Source organism: Pipra filicauda, unplaced genomic scaffold (assembly GCF_003945595.2).
Source record: "Pipra filicauda isolate LSUMZ 115617 unplaced genomic scaffold, ASM394559v2 scaffold90_size2875636_pilon, whole genome shotgun sequence".
Lineage (NCBI taxonomy): Eukaryota > Metazoa > Chordata > Aves > Passeriformes > Pipridae > Pipra > Pipra filicauda.
In genome coordinates, this window is record NW_024105098.1 from 2,140,347 (window position 1) to 2,165,363 (window position 25,017).

The 25,017-nt window shown below is 47.1% G+C and overlaps 1 protein-coding gene across 3 annotated transcripts in view; it reads right to left on the reverse strand.

Annotated features, from left to right (window-relative positions):
• The window catches only part of PPP2R3A (protein phosphatase 2 regulatory subunit B''alpha), a 54,801-nt gene that overhangs the window by 26,406 nt on the left and 3,378 nt on the right, over positions 1–25,017 (reverse strand). For 2 of the 3 annotated variants that reach the window (XM_027724806.2, XM_027724807.2), the window contains exon 2: positions 12,425–14,862. In XM_027724806.2, the coding sequence (XP_027580607.1) occupies positions 12,425–14,410 (1,986 nt within the window). In that variant the 5' untranslated portion in view covers positions 14,411–14,862. Of the gene's footprint in view, positions 1–12,424; positions 14,863–23,364; positions 24,007–25,017 lie in introns of those variants that run through there. The other variant, XM_039391118.1, reaches the window with a different exon arrangement.

Here is a 25,017-nt window from a genome sequence, read left to right on the forward strand (position 1 = left end):
GGATCCCTAGATATGGGGATCTCCCCTGGGTCACCTCTCCAATGGATCTCTAGTTCCAGCCCTACATCAATGCTTTTCATCACAGGCAGGATTTGTATTTAAGCACACAATAAGATCCTAAACCAGAGAATTTTTCTGACATGGGAGGGAATATTTTTTCAACTTTGACAAGCAGTTACAGTATAAGCAGAATTCAGCTGCTGGAATGCCAAGGGCTGATGAATTCCCTGCTCCCCCATGAAGACACTATTCCTTGGGAACAGGCAATAGGCTTTCCCATTGCACAATGGTTCCACTGCAGGAGTTATTATTAATGTAACAACATATGTGATAAGGCTCAGAAGGCAACAGTCAAGTAAATACAGCTGCGACTTTCAGTTTGTTTATTCTGACTGTTTCCAAACAAAATGGTTTGAGGATAAAGCAGCCAAGTCTGAGATCACTAAATGCAGAAGAATGTATATGATGAACGAACTAAACTCTTTGCCTTATTAATTTCCATAAACTTGGAGCTTTTTTCTTAACACACACTGGATCCCCCAGCCTACCATGGGTTTGCTCTCAGGAAGGTGAAGAAGTGAGAACTGTAAAACCTTCCTTAAGCCCTGCTTTTACCTGCAGTTTATAATACTTTATAACCCAGTCCTCAGAGACCACGAGGAAGGCTTTTCTCTTCTTCACTCCCCTGCTTCACTGCTCTTTCTTTAAACGAGGAGGACCTCTCCTTTCCCAAAAGCTGTCCCACTCAGGAGCAGGGACACTGGCACACATGCCAGCCAAAGTACACTTCTGTTCTGGATCAGCTCTGTACAGAACACATTAACCTGGAGTTTGGGACTCCGAGTTTTCCTCTCCCGCGTCTTAAAACACGGGAAAAGCTGAAGCTCACTTTCAGCCTTCAATATTTCTATCAATACCAGTGCTCAGAGTCTGAACAGTCCTCAAGTGTAGCTCTCAACCTTTGGAGAACAGGCCTGATCACCCCCATCTGTTCTCCCTCCCATCTTCCTTGCTTTTTCCTGCTCTCTCACACACTGCACCCCTCTGGGTCTGATCCTGAGCGATGCTGGAGCCCAAAGTGGGCCAGCTCTGAGCCCCAAAGTGTTCCTGGGGCTCAGCAGGGCTGTAGGATGGGGGAAGCACCAGCCCTGGTGACTCTGTCCCACAGCAGGACAATGCAGGTGACCCGAGGCAGTGGCAGGGGTTAAGCTGGATGCTCCCTTTGGGATCATGGAACACACCCCTCTCCTGGCTGCCTCCTGCTCTTTCCTCAGCAGAGTAACAGAAGCAAAGCCCAGCCAGGTTGGATGTGCCTGGGGAGGGGGATCTGACCTGGAGAACTGTCCCACAGCACCACTTGTGCCTTCACCACCCCCCTCCCACCCTGCTGCCCTGCCCAGCCAGGACCAACTCCCTCAGCAGTTCTCCCTTTTGGATCCCAGCAGAGGGAAATTCCTGCCAGTCCCTCACAGCAGCAAACAATGCAGGGCTGGAACAGACCCCGAGGTGCCACTGCAGCCACTTGACTTCTATAATAGGACTTGACAGGCCCTTCTCACAAACAGGTTTATTGCTCCCTCATCTCTGCATCCCACAGGCACTCCAGGCTGCCAGCGCCCTGAGGAACCAGGAGGAATGACTCAACTGGAACAAAAACTACCACAAACCAAGACAGTCCTTCAAAGGACTCTGACACTTCACTTCAGCAATAGATCCCCCTCCCTTGCGTTACAAGGGAATGATAAAATCGTATTTTTCCTCTCTTGAAGGGGCAGAGACATCCCCCAAGCAGACCACAGCAGCACTGTGCCATTTTCCTCCTCTTCTGCACACCACATACACACCCCAATAGGGCACAAGAGCTGATTATCCTGTAACACCACTCATCCCCTCTGCCTAGGTCTCCACCTCCCAAAAACCAAAGCAATTCCTCCTCCTCCAGGGACTCCCAAAGCCAGAAACCAGCTGGTACCAGCTCACACAAGCCACAGCTCCAGAAGCTCCATTAATTTCCTGATCCACAACCACCACACAATCCAGAAGGTTAGAGATCTCCAGGAGAAATACAGGGAATTCTGCCAAGCCTCAGAGTAAGGACCCAGTGCAGGTTTGCAGCTGCCCTTCCCAGGGAGCCTGACTCCCTGACCCTGCTCAGGCCCAGTCAAACGAGGTGAGGCTTTGCTCAGGGATGGCTTCTCTTCAGATTCTACCTCAGGAACAGGTAGAATATATTTCTTATATAAGAAATGAGCTGTCTGACACAAAGAGAAAACAGCAACTGGCCCTTGAGGATCCTGTTCCCCAGAACAATCTTACAGGTCAATACTCTAGGATGGGCATAACCAGATGTGAACCCCTGTGGTGACAACTGGAAGTTAATCACAACTTTTCGTGGAAAAAAAATTAAGGAAGTGGTATGGAGGCAAATTCTGTGGGAATTCCTTGGAAATAAACACCTTCTTATTGAAAAAAAAATAGCCTTAAATGTTCTTTGCTTAGTGGAACACACTTCTCCAACAGGGATGTGCATTTTTGGAAAGGACAACTAAGAAAGGAAACTACAAATACTTTAATAAATCTTTTAGGTTTGTTACCAATAGCCAACAGACTTTTTTTTTTTTTTTTTTTTGCTCAAGAGGAAGGTGAAATCAAAGCCCATTTTTAAACACTGCTCTATAGCATTGTGTAATTTACCTTAACTAAAATCTGTCCATCCGCTATATCATCTTTTGCCAGTCATACAATTTATTTATGGACAGACCAAAATAGTGACGTGTGTTATAAATAAACCAGACAGAACTACAGCTTCATTGTAGCTACAAAACAAAGCACAGACCAAAGCTCTGCCATCCCAGCCCGTCTCCCAGGGATGTGCCAATCCCAGCAGAGAACTCCATGGAAGGAAGCAGTAGCACATCAAGTGCTCAAATCCTTTCTGCTCCTTCCTCCTGGCCCCAATGTCCACCAGGGTCCCAGATAATATATTTACCAGTTTCCTGCTGTTTTCTCCAAAGGGATTCTGTAATCCTCTTTTCTAGGGTACAGTGACTCAGCCTGGGCTCTTGCAGTCCACAGAGCTGACTTCATGTCTCCTTTCATTTTTCATAGTTCCTGCCTCGCTGGAGTGTGATGGTAACTGGACACAGGCCATCCCCAACGCTCATCACTTCTCCAGAGCTGCTTTGTGTCTGTGGCCCGAGACCTTCTCCTCCTTCTCCTCCCTGAAGCCCTTTCCCATCTCCTTCCTGATGCCTCTTTCCTACTCATTTCTAAGGACAGTAAGAACAACAAAGGCTCATCTGCACATGGCTCCAAACAGCACAGAGCTGTGAGAAAATGATTTCTGCAGAGAACCTTTTCTACAAGGAAACATAAACTCACCCACAGAAACCAAGTCAATCAGAGCAAAACAAACTCGACCTAAGCAACTCAGAAGCACAAAAGGATTGAGGTGGGAAGAGACACAGAGCTAATTCTAAGGTTTGATCAAGCTCCTCATGCCCTTTTCCAGTGGAATTTTGCAACCCCAGGTCTCACATGTCTCCACTGACAAGTGTGCCTATGGATCTTGCACATGGGCTTCCCATGACCGGTGGACTTCAGCCCACACTCCAAATGCTTCCCTGAAAACACCACAGAGAAAACAGGCAGGGTGCAACCAGATTGCCCTAGAAAGGAAGACACAGGTGGGTATAACCCCCCTGCAATTCTCCCCTGTCCTGAGGTGCAGATGACACTTGCCTTGGGGGGAGGCTGGCACGGTGACAGGCGGGACCTCAGGGGCAAAGGCCCTGACAAACTGTTCAAATACTTCCAGCAGAGAAGGTGCCCAGTTCTCCACCTGTGGACAGTGATCCCAAGCACCAGTTCAGGCTGGGACCCCTCTGGCTGAACAGCAGCCCTGCAGAGAAAGCTGTGGAGGGGATGGTGTGTCCCGGGCTGAGCTGGAGCCTGCAGGGGGGGTGCTTACAAATAGGGCAAACCATGTCCTACTCTGCACCAGGAGCAGGGCCAGGAGAACACGAGCACTTATCTCCTCTGGGGCTGCATCTGCATTACTGTGACCAGTTTGGGACCTTCACTTAAAAAAAAAAACAACGATGGGGAGAAACCAGCCAGAGATGTTCAGGAGGGAAATCCAACAGGCAGGGTCGGGATCGGGTGGCAGGAGGGACTGAGGGGCTGGGGTGGCTCTCTGCCCAGGCAGAGAGGAAGCCAAGGGATGGGCCAAGCACGGTCTGCAGCTCTTGGAAATGCAGTTACAGCAGTGATGGAACCAAACTCTGTACCAGTACCTGGTATAAAAGGGGCAATGGCCATAAAGTGCAACTCGGGAGGGTTAGGCTGGAGGACACTGAGGGTAACACAGCCTGCAGGAGGTCACTGGAGGGGGGTGGGGGAACCCCTATCCTTGGGGAGTTTCCAAGACTTGGAGAAAGCCAGTGCTGATGTGACCCAGTGTTAGAAATACTCTTCTTCCACGTGAGATGTTGGATCAGAGACCCCCATTTCTCCCGGCTATGGGAAGCCCTCTGATCTTGCCATAAATAGTCCTGCAAACAATAAGCACCAGAACTGAACAGCTCTTGAGACAGGGGTTACCAAAACCCTGCTCCTCCCTTCCTGCCTGGCCAACACCTCCGTGTTCCACAAATCACCCCTCACTCAGCTCTGCTCCCTCTCACCACCCTGGTAGCTTTTCACCTGCGAGCACGTTTGTGTTCTTAGTGAGCCCAGTTCCCTCTGCTCTCTGGTCAACCTGAGCCACCAGGTACAGCCCCACAAGGCACAAGAGTCAACATCTCACTGCTGCAAGTGGGACAGCCCCCATCCCTGTCCTGCACTCCCAGGTGTTCGCTGATTCCGTGTCCCAAGTGCCAGCTCCAGAGCTCACCAGACCCCACTGGGAACCCATTTAACCCACTTGGAAAGGCAGAAAATAGACTTGGCTTTGGTGCTGGATGATATTCTGCAGCGTTATGAGTTAAGCCAGGTCACAGAAAGGCCTGTGGAACCCAGAACAAGGCAGGGGGGACATGCAGTGAGGAGGCAGCAAGAGGAACAGGCACTGAAAGAAAGAAGAGGAAGGCCATTTTCCAGCTGCAGCAGTTCACTTGCCTTGGATCTGCAGGCACGGGGCACTTATTCCCGATGCATTTAGGTCCTGCTTCAGACCAGGCCCGGGGCTCGTGGACCAAAGGCCTGTCAGTTTTTCCAGCTGGTGTAGCGGGAGGTCTCAGCTCTCTCTCCCTGCACAGCCTGCCCCGGTGATGTGCTCGGGGTCAGCCCCGCTCGCAGAGCGGGTTCAGCTGTGCAGCTCTTGTCAGTCTGCTCCCAACTGCTCCCGGCCCGCCCAGGCCATTACTGCACATTATTACCTCATGCAATCCTCCCCCCAGGGAGGGAAAAACACACGTTCCAGAGATTAACCTCCAGACATCCTTTAACCTGTCACCAGAAAGCATGAAAACACGGCCCACAGTGTGCTCTGCAGCAATTTTAATGGCTCCTTCTTAGGAAACAGCTGCACCGCTCCTCATCTCCACTTTTTAACTTCCTCACTGGGTCACTGATTATTTAAATGGAGAAGAAGCTCAAGATGGGCTGATTTCAGCACACTGTGATCCTCTGTAAATCTGCAGTGACTACGCGTCCATTTGGTGTCCTGGCATAAATTACTCCAATCTGTTGTCCCAGGAATCAAGTATAGCAGCTGGGATTTACCAAAAACATACAGCCATGGCACCATTTCCATTTCTTTGGCTACACCTCCATGATCTTAGGGGTCTTTTCCAGTCTAAATAATCTATGATCTCCTTCAGCCACAGACCAGAGAGAGCAGGGGACAGCACAAAGAAGCACCTTGTGATGGTAAAATTACAAAAGCTGAAGCCAGGTAGGATGGTCTGAGCACAGATTTGCACAACCCACTACAGACACCAGAACACTGTGGTTCTTCCACATGCAACAACAGTCAGAGCAATCACATACATAGAGGTATTTAAAAAAAAAACAACACAGGAAATAATTAAGTCTTACACTACCTCTCCCCATTATTAAATCACTGCCCTTGCTGTTAATTTTCCCTCTTGTTTACAAAGACATTTTAACTCTGCAATCTAAGCCTGGAAGGTTTATTTTTAAACCTGCTGGTATCTAGCTGCAAATAACTTTCTGCAAATAGCCACGCCTAGAGGGGACACAGATTGATCCTCTGATCCAATAAAAAATACAAAGAAAAGGAAAAAGAAATGCCAATTGTTCTAACCTGGGCCTGCTGGAAGGACTTCAGCCGCCTCTTGAACCGAGATGGAAGAACAAAGTCACAGCCCTTGGCAAGGAAAGCCAGTTCCCCTCCCAAGTCTGGGTCCCTCCGCAGAGAACTCTCCTTGATCATCATTCTGGGCAGCTCCCAAGCAGATGTTGCCCTTTCCAGGAGGAGACCACGGCAAGACCAGCACGTTGCTTTCTTGGTTTGGATTTTTTTACAGGCAAAAAATGGCAAATGGCTTCAACATACTGTGTCTTCTCTCTCTTCACAAGGACAACATCTAGAGGTTTTATCTCACTCCTGAAGCCAAAGTTCCCTACTTTAACCAATATTCAAAGTGTCTTTCAGTACCATCAGGATCTTCTGCCTTCTTGTAATACTTTAATTGAGAAACATGATCTACAACCGAATCTATTTCCCTGCTGGCTACATGACAGACAATCTGTCCTTGGCTTGTAATAGGCCAGGGGTAACATGGGAAAGGAAGCTCCCACCACCACCACCAGGAGCACTAAAATTAGCTGCACTGCAGGAGTGGCTAAATATACCATCTCCCCCAACAGCTCCTACTTTGTGTCCCAATGCTGAGCCCCGAGGTGCTGCTTGGACCAGCCAGACCCAGCTGGAGTTAAACCGAGCTCAGACAAGGCCCCTGTGTGCAGCATGGCCGTGGTTTGAGGTCCTGCTGATGAGGTGAGGAGGCAGAGGATCAGCATCGGTCCCCACTCTTGACCGAAGGCTGCAATTTTCAAAAGACATCAATTTTTCCTTCTTGCTTGGAAAAAGCAAATCATCTGGTTCCTTAATGCCAAGCAAGCACACAATTATGGATGATCTTGGATAACAAGCTCAGACATTCCAAAGTGGTTCCTAAGTAAAGGTTTTCTTACAGACACCAAATGCATCACCGTTTTATTCCCTCTCCCTGTAACTCTGACGAGGCAAAGGCAAAGTAGTTCTCAGGGGACAAGAGTCTGCTCTTCTTCTGCACAGCTCAGAGCAAGCAGCCTTCAAACCCTCGCTCAGACTTTGTCCAGGCTTGCTAGAAGCGTGTTCTTCCTCTCCTGTCCTGAGAATGGTGCTGGACAAAGGCCTAAATCCAATTCTTACCACACCAAATGGACGGAGTCCCATGGCCTGCTTTCCCTACTTGACTTTAAAACCTTAGAAAGCAACCTGGCAAAGCAGCCAAGTTCAACAGCACAGAACAACATCTGATTTGTAGCTAGGAGGGCTGGCTCAAGATACTGCATTTGAAATGAAAAGGTCTCACTGAACCTCACAAACAGAAACCTTTTAATGGACATGTGCCTCTGGTGTCCTTTTCCTGGATTCCTGTAGAAAGCCCTGGGTTAACACGAAGCCCAAATGAGTACAAAGCCTAACAGGGTAGGAGGATGAGGATGGGAATGAAAAAGGAGCTCCAAAAACAAAAGGCAGGCAGGAATGTTTTAACTGGAACTGCGACTGAGCGAAGGATGCACAGATCCATATGCAACACATTTGGAATAAATTTGGGGTTTCTTACTCGGACAACTTTTTTCTAAACATCAAGGCAATGCCTAAAGAGCCCAGGAGGCTCCATGTGCTGGGAGTGCTGCACATCTCACACAGCAGCATATCAGGAGGTGATTTATCATAAATCATCTGCAGCAAGTGATGAAATACTTCATCTCCAATTGAACTCTCACCCTGCTCACAGACTGCAGAGGGAACGAAGCCCAAAGAACCTCTCACCTCCAGCTTCATCCAGACCAGCTCCAGCGGCCTTTGACAGATGCATTACTTTTCATTCACAAATTAACCAGGCACAAAGGAGTCTGGAAGCTTGGGGGATTTTGCACCGATAACCTGGAAAAATACAAGTAATCCAGAGGCAAGGCTGGCTGTGTCTGAATTCCAATGGCTTGGAATGGCAGGTTTCTAGGATGGTACTTCCTATCCTCAAAGCACACAAGGTGGGTATAAATAAAGACATAAATGTGCAGTACTGTGAGAAGTGGACAGCAAGAGAATCTTGTATCAACAGCTCCAAAGTCCACTGGGCAAAAAACCCCAGGAAAATCTGACCTCAACAGCCAGACCAGCTGAACCACAAACTCAAACTCCTCCTTGCTGGGACCCAGTTTAAAGCACGAAGGTGAGAGATGGCAGATCCCTTCACAGGTCTCTAGAGCACAGAGAGAATCCCACCTGTGCCTGAAGCTGGTGTTAGTCCTAAGAGATCTGGGTGGTTAAATCACTCCAGGACTGGCTGCACCCAAAGCCTGGCTCCAACAACCCAGTGTCCCTGCAGAGCTGAGCAGAGCTCCAGCTCCAGCTGCTTTCAGAACACACTGAACTTCTCCAGCAACAGCCTGACTTTGTCTGCGGTTCAGAGTCAGCCAGGCTGAAAAACTCAGTATGTATCACCAGGCTCTGTTTCACCCACCTTTAGATGTTACTTCAACATAAATCAACCTCACACAAGCAGAGGCTGGATCTGCCCTGATTACAGAAGGTGCCCATATATGAACATGTCCCTAAGTGTTTGGTCCCAGGTTTTTCACTCTTTAATTTAATCTGATTTAATTTTCTATTCCTTTGCCATCTTTCGTTCTGAGCTACTTTAAGATTCACTTAATATTTGCATTTATTTCAATAATTATTACCAAACAAGAAAAAAACCCATTGTTTTTCACTATTTGTGTCTAGAAGTAATGAATAATTAATGCTTGAGAAGAGTGCAGATTGTGTGTATAGCTTAAATGACAGATATTATCAATATCTAATCAAAACATATTTGTAACATATGTAAGATGAAAGCTGATTTTCCAGAAGTTTCACATTATGTTTTGGATGCATATTGAGAATAAATGTACATTTCAGGACAAAGTTAAAGTTATTATGACATTATAGAAGCCATTTCTCACAATTAATCGACCCACACAAGATCCTTCATAAGCATATCACTAAATTTGCAAAACACAAAAGCACACAGAATTATGAGGGGGCAGAAGTACAAAGTTGTCAGGTCAACCTAAACTTCACATGGTTATGAAACAGTTGTTTCCACTCAGAGCCTCCTTAGGGCCCCTGTTTTAAGCACACAACAGGCATTTTGATACAAAACCATGCAGGACGATATTTCAGGGAGTCAGGAACACTTCTGAGAGCCCCAGCAACATCCCCCATCAGTCACTCAGGATGAGACAGCCCAGGGGGAACATGGAATCAGGGAATAGTCTGACTCAAGGCTCCACCATCCAACACATACCAGGGTGGTCCAAACCCACTCCTCAACCCTGCAAACTGCAAACCCTCTGCTCCCAGATCCAGGGGCTGGATCACACATTTGGCCTCAGCCTGAGCAATTCCACTTGTCAATGTGGCAGAAAACAAGCCTAACAATTTATACCTCGTATACAAGCACCACAGGCAGTACAAAGGAAGATTTGGAACCATGCAGGAGGAAGTAGAGGCATGGAGGAGACAGAAATGGGAAGCAGGACTGCTCTTTCTGACTCATCACACCAAGTAATCCCTTTGAGAAGGGACACTCAACAGAGGAGGGACAAAAGACAAGAGGTCCCTTTGTATCAAACCCTGGTCCTGATCTCTGCTCCCAAAATTATTCATCAGCTTTATCCAACAGTCTTAAAATAAAACACATGAGCAGAACTTGGAGCAGAGCCCTGCACTACTCAAACTTGATTCTGAACACAGAAGGACTACATTTCTTTGTAGTCTTTTCCAGGGTACTTTCACCAAATATTCTGCAAGCATTGCCTGAATTTCCTTTGTCCAATCAGCCATCCTGGACAGGTGGCAGACCAAGGGCACAGAGAGGGGAAGGTCAGAAACAGCCACCACTGACTTCTTCAAGGACTTTGCATAAGACATTTGAGTCAAAAGGCAGCACCCTTCACCTTCCCAACCCCCCAACACTCAGCCTTTGTGCAGATCAGCTCAGAGCATCCCAACAGCCCCATCCCTCCCTTCTTCACTACTCACTGCTTGCAGTTTCCCCTATTGCCCTCACACCTCCCAGTGCACCCAGGATCCTTATTGCCCTCTTAGCTACAGACAAAAATACAGGCAGACACTTGGGGGTTTGCTGGCCTCTAACACACAACTGCACCGTCCTCACTGAACTGCGTATTTCAAACCCAACACATTCAAAAATCAGTTTAAGGCAGGCACATGGAACAGGAAATTTCAAACCAGACAGTTGGGAGGTTTTGAGATAAGCAAGGGAAAAGTGGATCTCAGGGTGGGAAGTGCTGGCCTCTCTCAGAGCAGGCAATGCTTCCTGGCTGCCCCAAGGCAGCCCCGTGCCCTCATTAGGGGCTCTGTAAAACTGATAGACAGGATTCATTTCCTACTTTCTAAATATTTGGGGTTTGAAGATGAAGAGGCAACCAACCCTATTGTTCTCTGTGGAGAATCATAATTGGGTTTATGATAAAGGGCAAGTTTGCTGCTGATATAAGTCAGGCCAGATTTAACACAGCCAGGCCAGCTGAGCCAGAGCACAGCCCGCTCCAAAGGGGCTCTCCTGCTCCTTTGTCATGGCTTAGGATTCGAGGGATAATTAAATCTGTCACAACCTTCCTAAAGGAAAGCTGTGCTGTGTGTTCACGGTGTTAGAGCTGTGGGCTTTCTGCATGTGCACAACTATTTGATAACAGTTTTATGGGCCTTAAGAAAATACAACAAATACTTTGTACGTTATTCATCCAGGCACACGTGTGCAACACTGAATGAGACTCCACACTGAGCTCCAGCCACAGCCAGGCTTATCCAGGAGCATGGATGCATTCCCTAGATGCTACACCTGCAGAGGGCCTTGTACCCACACCTGTGCTAGAAATGACAGCAAACCTACAGCAGGACTGGGAGCAAACACACACAGCCAGGTGGGAGCAGGGAACAGAACCTGTCCAGGGACCAGGCTGCTGAGCCATTGACAGTCTAAGTGCATCCAGTTTTCAAGTGTTAAAGAAAATCTGCCACAAAGTCAGTCACAGTTTACCAAACACATTTTTGTTCGAAGTTCACAAGTTAGAAAATTTTGTAAATTAATGTACAAGGCAAGAATAGCTATTTCAAGAGATCACACCAGAGCTTTTGGAGCTGTTTAGTTCTACACTCCCTGAGAAAAAAAGACTCTTTCCCTTGCTGGAAATATCAGACAAGGTTATGCCCACCATTTCCCATGAGCAAAGTTGCCCAGAGCAACAACAGAAACACTTGTTTAGCCTCATCTAAAAAGATCTCAGCACTCTCATTTAGGGTCAGACACACCCTACCCATCCCCTTTCAGAACTGTACCAAATACCTGTATTTTGGGGAAAGTGGACAGTGGTCAAAACATGCACATCGTGCTCCAACTGGAAGGAGCTGTGAAAGTTCACTGATATCCTGGGCACTCTTTCAGTGCCTGTGTGGAAGGTGCATTTTGGAAACTTTGGACAGTCCTCTCTACACTTAATGAATGCTTGGAATAATGGCAACAAGTTCTCTTGAAATCTGGCAGTTGTTACCAAATGAAAACACTGAGTGCTGGACAGCCAGCCTTGGCTTCCCTCTAAAGACCCTTTTTCCTGGGAAAACCTACTCCTCATTTGAGAGATACAAGCCATGCAGACTCCACCATGACTCCACGGTGGACAGGGAAAAGAAAATTAAACCTTCCTAGATTTGCCCTTTGTGCCATGGAGGATCTCCCTCTTTAGGAACTAGTGATGAGGAGGACAAGTCTGCTCCAAGATGGGAAAGGGAGAGATGGAACACTCAGATCTCCCTGAACCGGTGAGAGGCAGCCCAATCAATACCTGATCCCAGAAGTAAAGTACTTATTAAAGTAATTATTACTACTCTCTACTATACAGAGCCCAATTACACCACAGCCAGCCTACAGGAGCACCAGCAGGAAAGGCTCAAGCTCAAAGGTGAAACTGCCCATCAAGGCCTATTTTGTCTGCTATGGGGCTTTAGTTTCCTTTTTTTTGGTTTGTATTTCAGTAAATGCTACATTTCTGCCAGGTTGAACACATCATTCCACACTGCAGCATCCAAAGTACAATGAATCACTTAGCAGATGGTTTTTTTTTTCCACAATTCCCCACATTTGTTTTACTCACTGTCCCCTCAGAAGTTCGGTTCTCTTACCTTAATCACCTCTGGGGCCTGCTGAATTGAGGCTGGAACAGAGTCTCTGCAGGCAGCCCCAGCATGGTTTTTTTTCCCTGCAAGGAGGGACTGTGAAGGAGTTGCTAAAGTTTCCTGAAGAATCTGCATCACTTCCTTCTCCTTGGACAAGCTCCCCTTGCCTGTCTGGTATTCCACCAGCTCCTGGGCAAAGTCCTCAATGCTTCCCAGGATCCGCAGTAAAAAGGCTTTGTCATCCTCTTCCATTTTGTGACCATTGGTTTCCATGATTTTTGACAGAGAAGAAGGGGGGTCAGCAGGTTTACTTTTGGCCTCCAGAGCCAGAGGTGGAACCTGCCTCCCCTGCCTGCCCGACACCTGCACGCCCGCAGCCTCGCCCTGCTTCCGAGGGGGTTCCCTCAAAGTGCTCTCCATTTTCTGGGAGAAGCACTCCAAGTCCAGCAGCAGTTTGTCTATCTCCTCCTTGTCCACCCTACTGCACGTCTGGGCTCCTTTGGGGACACCAGCCTGGGCCCCGTGCAGCACGGAATCCAAGGGTGGTGTTAAAGGAGTCGTCTCCTCGGGAGCGGGGCAGAGCTCGGCATCTCCCACCCGGGCACGCTCTGCTGGAGCATCAGCAGGTCCATCTGAACCAGCAGCTCGCTGAGAGCTGTGCTCCATACTCTGCCAGCCCCCTCTGTGCTCTGCCCTCTGCCCTTTCCCTGCTGTTCTGTCCCCATCAGCCTCCTCCTCGATGTACAGCACCTCGCCGTCGGGGGGGCTCGGGGCCGCTGGCTGAGGTAGAGCGTCTGTCCCAGCTCTCACACTGCTCTGGGGGGCACTGGGAGGGGAGGTGGGGGTAAAGGCCACAGTACCTGTGTGGAGGGACTGAGAGGTGCTTGTCGGCTCCCCCTGATCTCCTGGCAGAGCCAGAGGGCCTGCACTGGAGGATGGCAGCTGGATAATGTCCTCATAGCGGGGCGGCTGCTCATCCCCGAACACCGGGGCGAAGGGGCTCTGCTGCAAGCCATGGAAGCAGCTCACCAGCTCTGCCCAGTCACTCACCTCCCTCTGCCCCGGGGGCTTCACCTCCAAGGGCAACTTCTTCAGGTAGGAAGAAAACCTGGTCATCAGGTTCATGTATATCATTTCTGAACTGGGCAGGGGGTCGCTGCTGTTCCCCCCACCCACGCTGTCTGCAGACTTCCTTTTGATGCAATGTTTTATTATGTCCGTGCACTTCTTCAGATCCTCTGAGCACTTGAGCAAGATGTCCAAGCACACCTTGATATCCCCACCAGAAGAACCATCCAGCTTGTGTTTTTCCAAGATCTGGGTAATGAAGTTTTCTTCGGAGAAGGCATGAGGGCAGAAGGGAGCCACGGGGCTCACGGTGACTTCTGGAGCATCACTGCCCTCCTGCCACTTCTCCACAGGGGAGGGGCTCTGCAAAAAGCCACATGGAGGGCAGTTCTCATCATTGTTGAGGTGCCCATAAATCAAGTCAAAGTCAAAGGATCGTCTGCTGAAGGATTCTGACCGAACCTTCCTTCCCTTTCTGTAGGCCACATGACTGGAGGAGTTTTTGAGCTTTTCAAAGGAGAACTCCTTTATTTTACCACTGGCAAGGTTTATTGCCTCACCAGTAATGTCCTTTAAACTGCTGGAGGCTTGCACTGAAGAGCCCTTTTTGATCCTTGGGTTATTTGGGAGGATTTGGTGATAGTCCTCATTTCCAGACAAGGCGAGTCCGTTTTCAGGAAGAGGAATTTTATGGTCCAGGTTGGCATCTTGGACACTGAGCTCTGCACAGACACTGTGGTGGGCGACTATGCAGGTCACCCCGCGCCTGAACACCTGGCAGGTGCCCGTGCAGTGGTGCACGGTGTGCTGGGAGTGCTGGTCTATCACCACACTGCTGTAGCAGTTCACAGAGCTCACCAGCAGCCTGTAGGTCGCTGCCATGGCACAGACCACGCCGGGAAGTGAGGCTTCAAAACTCACCATGAACTTCCCAGGGAAAAGTTCACCCCCAGCTCTCACAGCCACAGCAGGCTGGATGAAAACATTCAAATGTCAATTGGGAACATCCAAACTACGTGAGGAGCTCCTGCCTGGAGAAGTCTGGAGAGGGTTTGGAGGTACAGTTACAACACTTGGGGCAACTTACATATGGTTTGACTTAAGGCAACTTGATCCTTGTACTCCAAGCAGAAAGCCTTGCTCAGCAGAGGTGCAGCATCAGCTGCTCCATTTCCAAGGGTCCAGGTGCCCTCTCCAGCAGGTGCCATAAAATCCAGCCAGTTCTTAGGCACAAGTGACAAGTCAATGGTTTTTGTTCGACCCCTCTTCTCTCTTTTCGGGTGGGTCAGTAAAAGGCAGACAATCAAGCAGCAGGTACAGACAAAAAATCCACGGGTGCCTTTGAGAGTCCCCTCTCACACTGGCAGTGCAGGTCCCTGCAACAGAAACAAAGGTGAGAGTCATTATCATTGCCATGGATTCTGCAGCCTTGTCTGCTACCAAACGTGTGGCACAGAGCACACCACCAACACCCGCTGCACAGAGGGAGAGCAGGCTGATATTCTTCCCTCCCTCACATCTCCCATATAAGAGCAGTGCTGAGGAGCTGGCCTATATTTATACACAGCCTGTCTATGTGCTGCCATTTTAACAGCTCTATTTTAGCCACTCACTAATTTTTTTCAGGCTTGCTTTTTTCCCTCCCCAGACCGAGCAAAACACTACCTTTAATTCTAACAGAGCAAAACATTTTGATCCTGTTGTGAATTTCTGATTCTAAAGATAAGGCGGCAGGGCAGTAGAGAAAGGCACTTTCAGGATTTCCAAGCTCTCTGGATTATAAAAAGCTGCAAACAGCCTGCAGCAAAGTAGCTGAATGGCTCTAAGAATGCAGGGCCTTTAGGAAAGGCCACCCTGGCTTCCATTAGCCTTTCACCAAGGTCTCTGGGACCATGGCAAAATGTTTTAAGGAGGAATAACTGTTTCCCTTCCTCTTACAACCCATAAATAGCAGCACAGTTAATACAATAAGTCCACTGGAGTAGACATCAAGGATAGTAACATTTGTATAAAGGTTAAGCCTATGAAAACTAGGAATTGAGTGTTTCACACTTAGCACAGCCATTTCCAGCTGCATTTCCTACCATCAGTCAGAACTGCACCAGAAAGAAAAAGCTGTCTAACTTTGTTATGAAAAGATAAGAAATCTCAGATTTAAGGGTCTTGAAATTTAGACATAGATTCATCTTTCTTTAATGCTTCAAATAAAAAACACCCCAACGAAATTCTGAGCACCCTCTATTCCTGTGCAACCAGAAATCTATTTCATAAACCACGATTATATCCCAGCTAAGTCACACCACAGCATGGGTTTATTTTGGTTTTTTCAAAGGTAAATACTTCCCTGTGTGAAAGGCCAGCTCTGCACCTGATGAAAGCACTGCCCTCCCTGCAGTTCCATCCCACCTCCTTTAGCTGTAAGCCTGTACAAACACACCCCACAGAAGGGAAGTGCCTGAAGAGCTTGGGGCTGTTCTAATTAACAGCTGGCCACAGCACAAGTCTAAACATTGTAAAGCCTTAACCTGAAACTGAGAGGCACAGATTGAAGAGTGTTTGTTGGGTTTGTGATGTGCCCTGTCTGCTCAATGTGACGCTGTCCAATGGCCCAGGCAAAGGCAAGGACATTTTGGGTGATATAAAGCACTGAAGCAGTCGATTTAGGATGCAGTAACTGCTCCCAGTGCCCTGCTGGGATCTGAACACGCTGCCACCTGCCCACCAAACACCGTGGGTGCTGCTCCTCAGCTCCTCCTGTCCTGTCCTGCTCCCTCTCCACCCCCTGGCACTGCCCCAGAGCCCCCTGGCAGGGGAGGGCCTCCCCAGGGCTGAGCAGAGCTATGAGGTGTATGAGGTGTGCAAGGTGTGCCCCAGCCACAGCCCTCACTCAGGTGCCAGGGGATGATAAAGGGTAGCAGCACAACCGTTTTCAGCCCCCGGGGTGCTCACACCACCCACACAAACCCAGGGAGAGACTCCACACCCTCCAGTCACTGCTCTCAGGCTTCACCACCACGTGTGCTAAACCCTCTGCTGAACCAGAGCCACGGTTTAAAACAGCACTGTTGGCTCCCCAATGCCTTAATGGGCTTTGTTCAGACAGGAAAACCTGTGCTCCAGGTCTCCAAAAAGCCCAACGATCCCCAGATCCCCTCTAACACATCCAAGGTAAGAGGTCTGCTGCTTTTTCTTTTCTGAGCATCCATCAACTACAAACAAGCCTTCTGCATTCCCTGAAATAAATGTTAAATAATATTTAGAGAAAGTAGAGGCCTTCAGGACAGCAGGTTTGATGAAGAATTAATATTGCTTCCAAAAAACCATGGGACCTCCTCAGGGCTCCTTCCTCCTCTGTGTCATACAGACCGACTGGTCTTCCTTTTACCAACAAAGAATAGTTTGGGTTTATACCTAATTTGGGAAATAATTACACCTTGATTAAGTTATTCCTTAATTAGAGTAATAATGTATCAGATTCACTGTCTCCCTCTCCTATATCACTCCAAGGGTAATCTCCCTACACACCCACCCCTTCCACTGGGACTAAGCCAGTTTCTCCAATCCTTTAAGCCACCTTCAAACACTGAAGCTTTTTGCATCTGTACAATTATTCCACAAGTCCTTCAACGAAAAGGTCTCCTAGATTCCCCTTTTTTTCAGTTGAAATTTGTATTCCCAGCTATGCCCAACAAGAACACTCTTCCCACCATCTCCATATCTCCCAAATAATTTCAGGTGTTTATGCAATGCTTGCTGCACTCTCTAATCCCTTTCCATTTTGCCTGTGTTCCTCTGGTACAATCACAAACCAGCATAATCCAAACACCAACTTGCCAAGGCCAACACAGGATCGCTCCCTCCTGCCTCTGCTGTCGGCACCTCTTACTGCTGTGTCAGAGAATAATCAAACAATCAGAAGCAAAACCCCAACATCCTCTTTTCAGCCAGTTTTACTGCTGTCTCCTCAGTGGTTATTTACTAATTGCTTTATTATCCCTGTCTGCAGAAACACGCTCAGGTTCTTCCAGGGCCGGAGCAGCACAAATCCTTACAGGTGCAGAGTAGAAACTATTTTTCTTATTTTCCCACTGCCTTGACCCAGGTAGCACAGGCCCAGCTCACAGCTTTATTTGAGAGGGATCCATTGAACATGATCCAGCACGTAAACCTAGTGAGGACAAAACCTAAGAGTATCCCTGTTCCCAGGTCTGGGAACCTGGCCTCAAGCTGAGCTTGACTGGGCTTTTGTTGGGACTTTTGGTGGGTGGCTAAAACCTACTATTTAGGAGTAGAATGAAAAGACCAAATGCACCAAGAAACTTTCCTACTTGGTTCTTTCCAGGCAGCCACTTCCTTCCAATTTGACTGTGGGACAGCCCCCAGTTGAGAAACACTGCAGAAAGGTTCTGTGACTGGGATTGCTGCCATGAAACCAAGCCCAGCCCCGAGGAGACAGGGCTGGCTCCACAACACAAACTGTCCATGAATAGGGCTTCTTGTGGGACTGCAGAATAATGCTTTATATCTGTCCTATCTGCAAGATGATATGAATCACTTTGCAAAGGAAAAAATTATTGCAGATACTAATGATATAAAAGGTTATTCTATAAGACACACAAGAAATCCTATTCATGCAAAGATTACGCAGGAGTTCAATAACTGAACAATGACAATCTGTTTGGATGGGGACTGTCAGCCAGTGCTTGACTGACTTGCAAACTGAAGTCTAGAAAAAGCTGCAGGACGTGGCTCTAGTGCCCCTGAAAGCCTCAAATTCAGCCAAAATCTTCTTGAACCCTTATCTTGAGCACTAGCAACAGAAATTAGAAACCACCATAACACACAGCATGGAGCAAACCAGCCCTTCCCACCCCAGGACATGGCACAGGATCACTGTGCAACTGCTCGTGTCCGTGGAAGATCAACCTCCAGTTGGGTTCTCTTGCAAAAGGAAACAAAGACAGAACAACAGGTTTGCCTCTTGGACAGTCCCCAGCACAGTTTCTGAAGTGTCACCTCACCTCTGTAATCAGGTGTCAGGTATTACCCTCTTAAAGGATCTCAGGGTGCCAAAAAGCAAATTTTAAGTGCATCCTCTTATTTAGAAATGCTTGATTTTTGTTTAGAGTTTACTGAACAAAGCAGATTTGGGAGCAAACTATATTGATTCCAGAAGACAGATGTGGGCAAATAACAAAGCAATGCCTTCTTTCAAATGAATTTTTATGACAAATCCACTTCTGCTGAATTAAGCAGAAATTTTACAACTAGACATTTAATAAATGATTTTGAACCCTGTCAAAGGAACTGATTTACAATTTGCTATCACTTGCACAATTAATTACCTTCCAAAATGAACAGGAGACTAAAAAGAGTAGCATTTCTTCCTACACTGAAGTTCAGAGAAAAAAAATCTAACCATCTGAGTTGCTCCTCTGTTCTGTAGTTCTTACATACTTACATACTTTGATGTCCTCAGTGGTAGCAGAACTTTTTTGTACATGGCACTTGGGTGGGAACTGCAGCTGTGCTAAACTTTACAACTCTCACGACCAGCAGAAATTTGCTGCACGTTTCAGGTGCAGTAAAACAAACCGCTCACAATTACACCTGTACAGTTTTGGGATCAGAGGGGCTGATACCACTGACACTGCCGAGGCAACCAGAGTTCAGTTCCAAGAGCTTTTAGCTCCAGTCTGTGCTTCAGAGACTGCAACAAACCGGGATGGCAACAAATCCTGCCTTGCCTCCTAACCCAGGTCAGAGGATGTGACCTGCTCAGACTGAGCACTCCTGTTTGAACCAGAGGAACTCCTTCATAGCCTCAAGTGCTTCAATATTTACTTACATGCACTCTAGAAAAGGGGTCATTATTTCCCATTTGAGTGTGTTCCACACCAGCTATCCCACTTTCTTGTGCTAAATTAAAAGGGCTTTCAGGAAAACAAATTTCCTCACCCACAAATACTGACACACTATAATCAAATCACCTCTTAGCCTTTAACAGAACTGCCAGGGAGAGTCTGGAAGAGAGATGTCTCCAGAGTCTTTGCTATAAGTTATTTTCTGAGTTCTGTGTGTAATTTGCTCCTGTTCTTACAAAACACTTAGAAGGGGTGGGATTCCTCTCCCTCACCCACACAGCAGTGAAGTGTTAGGTGCTGTGTGTAGGCAATGCAGAGAGGCAGGCACCGCAAAAACAAAAATCAACCCACTGAACTTAAAAACCAATCTCATTTTGAGATGACCAGTTACATCAGATGAATCCCATCCCTCAGGATGACACAAGAACACAGGAAAAACTGTGTCTGTCTCTGACAGTGGCCAAATGCCAATGCTCAAGTAATAGTATTAGAAAGACACACGATATTTCCTAGGAGTGCTCTTCTGGCCTCCAGCTGCTTGCAGTTCTGGAGAACTGTGCAGCTGGATGTGCTTTCTGAGCACTTACTAACCTTCAGAGGATTTCCCTCCTGTGTGCTTGAGCACCCCCCAGATTCAACAGAAATATTTTGCATCCAGAGGATCTTCTGAGGAGACATTCCAGCATCTACCACCCCTTTCAACTGTGTCGCTCACAAGCTCCCATATGTCAGGATCTTTTTCTGAGAGAGAGCACAAACACTAGACCTGCACTGCACATTGTCCACAGCATTCCTGAATTTACACAATTCCATGTCCCTCTGCCTCCTCTTTCCTGGGATTATTAGCCCTCGCTTATTCAGCTGTTTGTGTGCAGAAGCCACTTTGCACCTTGGATCACTTCCACTGCTGCTCTCATAAGCTTTTCTGGTTCAACTACACACTTTAAGACACAGGAACCCAAGCTGGGCACAACACCCAGATCAGATGAGAACCACAAGCAGAAATTAATCTTTGAACTGCCTTTCAAAAGTCAGTATTATCCCTGTGCAGTGCTTTCCCCTTCCAAGCCTCACTGTTTTCAGATAACACATTCTCAAATGTCTGCTGGCATAACCACCTGGGTTAATTCATACATTCTGTCCCTCTTCCTACCTGTCTTCCAAGAGGAAACAAAGCTACTATTGTCCTTTGGAAACTGTGCAGGGACCTACTGAGAGAACACTCTGCAAGAGGAAGGTGTTCACTCTTAGAGTGATTTTCATACAGCCTCAGAAGAAGGGTTCAGAGATGATCCAAAGGTCTTGAAGAGCTTGTCTGTGAGGAATGAGGGAGCAGAACCAGGCACCTCAGACTGGAAAAGAGGTGACTTCAGAAGAATACGACAATCTACAAAATCATGAGTGGCATGGAAAGGGTAGAGGGGTCTGACTGTTCACCTGCTCCTCCAACATAACCACCTGGTTATGGTGATCAATGCCACCAGAAGCAGGTTTAAACAGGCACACATGGAGCAAACCTGTGAAATGTCCCATCAAGGGATGACATGGACACAGAAAGGTTCTGGGAAACCAAGAGACCACGTTTTAACACCTCCTCTGTCAAAAGCTACCACCTTTTGCATGGGCACCACTTGATACCCTTTCATTCTTGCTGTGTTGGGGTGACAAAATAAACAGGGAACAATTACTCCATATCCCCATGGTTGCAGATTGCTATCACAATCCCTCCTCTTATCATCCATGTATTTTCCAGGCTAAGCTCCAGTTTATTTGGTTGCTGTTTTTACATAAGCTCTTCAATCAGGTGCTTTTCCCTGATCTTAACTACAACTCTTTGGAGAGGGGAGTGTGTCTGCCCCTAACTTTTGAAGGGGTATGTCATTCATTACACAAAACCATCACAGATTTACAGCATGGCATTCTGTTTTGCTCCCTCTCCTTTTCTTAGAGATCTGTCATTTCTATTTGCCTCTTTACTTTTTTTTATCTGCTGCTGAGTTTCACCAAGTTTTATCTGCATTACTTAAAAGATCTCTTTCCTGAAGGGCACAGATTCCCATGAGCTCATCACTCTGCACAGACACAGTTGTTTATCCCTGTGCACATTATTTTACATCCACTGGTATCAAGTCCCACTTGCCTACAACCAAGTATTGCAAGAACCTTCTGTAACTCCAGCCAGCTCTTGTTTCTGCTCCCTGAATTCCGTGTTTTTCAGCATATACTGTCACTTCATTACTCAGCCTCTCTTCCAGGCCATTTATAACTATGCTGAAATCACAAGCCTGAACACAGATCCCCCTGGGATTGCACCAGTGATCACTCTTCACTGGAACAGCTGACAGTCCTTCCCACACCTTTCCAGGTATTAATTACCGGAAAAGCTACGCTCCTATTCCATGGCAGTTCATTTCCTGTGAGAGGCATTAACAAAGTCCTTTGTTAACCTCTCCCTGAAAATCCAGAGACAGCAGAATTCTTGCCTGTTTGTCTCTTGTGCCTTCTTGTCAAGGAGCTTCAGAGCATCGAACTTTACCGGCTGTAGCTGCACTTGAGCATTCCCTCGGTGAACCGTGGGGGTCACTGCAAGGGGAGCACTTATCAAGCCAGGCTTCCAGGCACACATGACCTTGAGAATCACCGGCCCTAACAGAGTGGTTAACGCTGCTCTGCAGTCAGTGTGGGCTCGGAGAAGTCCAGTTTTACAGGAGGAAATCTGTTGTGAGAGATTTACCCTAAAAACAATCCCCCAACACTAACTTAAATACAACCTCTCCGCATTTCCAGCAGCGGCGTAAGGCGAGCCCAGCACTCAGATTTTGGCTAGTATCAATAATAACAGTCTGCACTGGCTTTTAAAAATAAACCTGGCACTAGACCTTAAACTATTGTTCTAAATTACTGACTAGCCATCAGTGAATGCAGTATTACTCAGTGCAATTCCTTCAGGTTAAGCCACAGGGTAATCCAATATTCCAGTGCCTCTATCCTCTTCACAAACACCCCCACACAGGTCCTTGAACACAAGCACACCAGAACTCTGCTGTGTAGCACTGATGGATGGGCTGTGCAAAGCCTGTCATTGCAGAGGAGGTGGTTAATAATATCAAGAAAGCTGTCACCCTTTTCAAGCTTTTCTGAAATACCTTTCTTCAACTTTCTGTTTGCACAGTCCTGGAACTAAAACTGACCAGACAGGAATTTGTGCCCCATGAGACTGGTTTCCAGTTATACAGATGAGACACCAAGAGAGTAAAAGCTCACACGAGTTTTCCACATAATGCCAACCCATTACGCATAAATACTTTGCCAACTAATAATTGTTCCAGCCCCGTGTCTGTGTAGAACCCCCTTTTAACCTCTCTCACTTAGCAGGCCCCCAGTTCATTAACAAACATGAAGCTTAGCAAGGCACGAGTAAAAACAATGTTAAAGCCTGAGCTCTGACATGCTGACAGAAAATGAGGTGACCAACCAGCAAAACACTGGAGGTGAACAAGCTCCAAAAGCACATAATTAGCAAGGCTCAGAGCAGAGGTCAGAAAGCCTGCTTGGTTAAGTAACGTGTCTCCTGGCTGTTTATAAGCTTATATGGAAAGAGATAATTTCATATTAGCAAGACACATTTATTTTCTCTGGAATGTTAATTTAGTATTAATAGTATCCAATTGCTTTACACAAATTACAGTGATTTTACTGATTTGTGTTAAAACAACAAAGGAAGAGTTGTGTCCAAGACAGCATTCCCTCAGTCATTGACCTTGCTAATACTGAGGTTACAATCTACAGATTCCCTGAAACCATCTTAGGAAACTTACTTGGAAGTTCCATTTCCCCTGTAGCAAACTAGCCATGTGCTAGTGATCTGCAGAGGAAAATACATTCTTAATTTAATAACAACTAAAACAAAAAATTGTTTTCCTTCACTGCCCATCTATTCAGAGCTCATGCATTTCTCATTGCTGTCCTATCCAACCTCTTCATGACTTCTCTCTCACACTGCTCTTTACTCACTCAGGTCCTCAGGCATTCAGGATTTGGGTCGAGTTCTCTCTGTCTGAGGTGACAGGCCATTTCTCCAGGGCGGTTCCCAGCTGGAGCACTGTAGCTCTTCCCTGGGTCAGCAATGAGCTCTGGCTGGGTGCTGCACTGCCATCTCTCCTCCAGGCACAATCCCAGGAGCACGGAGCAGGCAGTCATTCCCTGCAGTCACACCTTCCACAAGCCCGTTCCTGCCTGGCTCCCTCTCGCACCGGGAAGAGGAGCAGCTGTTGAAATGTAACAAATTACACCAAAAGGTGCAGCACGTCCTGGCATCCAACAGTCTGGCACTGCTACAGCTCCTTCTGCTGTGCCTTCCGTGAGCCGCCCCAGAGGCGCAGACCGGTGAGATCAAAGCAACGCAGGATTTAAGGGAGCACAACTTTCCTACTCCCTTTCCTCTCCCAAGGAAAATTAAGGGTGTTTTAGCCTGTCGCCTCGGTAAGACAAAGGAAGTAATTCCCCCTGTATCTTTACTAACTCAGGGGGCTTTACAAAACAAACAAAATCTTCCATTTGTTTCTTTTCCCCGTGTATTCAAACAGAACCAGGTTAAAAAGACAAGCGAGACACACAGGAAAAAACAAACTGAAAACCGGAAAAATGTAAAGACTCCCTTATTTTAGGTGAACAGCCAAGTCACATTCACGAAGCTGCATGTTCATTGAATTGTCATTTTTAACTAGCCTGTGTTTTACATGTGTGACCTCAGGTATTGCCTCCTGCATCCTATTCATACACTACTCTGCAATCAGAATTATTAATTTCTCCATCAGTAGAGTATTTACATGCTACTCAAACACTGACTTATTTTCCAGTGTTATCCTCATTTTACACCGCAAAGGGGATACATCAGGTGTTGGTGCTCAAGGCCTGATTTTCTAAAGTATTTGACATTACAGAGTGTTTCATATGGTCTAAGCAAAGCACCTGCTGAATCACAACTGCCCCTGACAGTCGTACAGCAGAAATTCCACAAACCAGACCCAGGGACAGAAGCAGCAGAGGAAATAGAGCGGTGAAGTCCGGTAGAAGAATCTTGTCCCTTAACACACATGACAATAGTTCTTTATGACAGCACTCAACTACCTTAACTGTGGATGAGAAAATTCCCTTCCTCCCACAGTTCTACTTTACTGTCCGGTTTCTGACAGAATTGGAGCGCAGGATCTAAGCTCTAATTTAGCCTTCAGAAAAGTTCATTGTAACAGGAGAAAGCCTGGTCTTATGGGGAAGAACAGCACACAGGCATTTAAGTCAAATCAGTCTTGGAAAACATTTACACAACAAAGGCAAAACAACCTCTGTCCTGCATCAGGAGGTACCAAGTTCAGAGTTACCTGCAGTCAGGTTTCCTGTGTAATTCAAGGGGGAACAAGTTCCCTCATGGAGAACTGTCCTCACTAAAACCAAAAAAACCCAACCAACCAACATTCACCCCACCCCTCAAAAGAAAGGGAAAACAAATTCCACTGTGCAGCATCATATTTATACCTCCAGGGCTACCAGCAGCGAGCGTCAGACCGCAGGGCTCCACCACAGAGCTTTCTGAGCTGCCTGAACCACATTATTCATCACCTGCTCCACAGGTTGCAGCTGAAGGAAATGAAGTAGATGCTTTTGCAG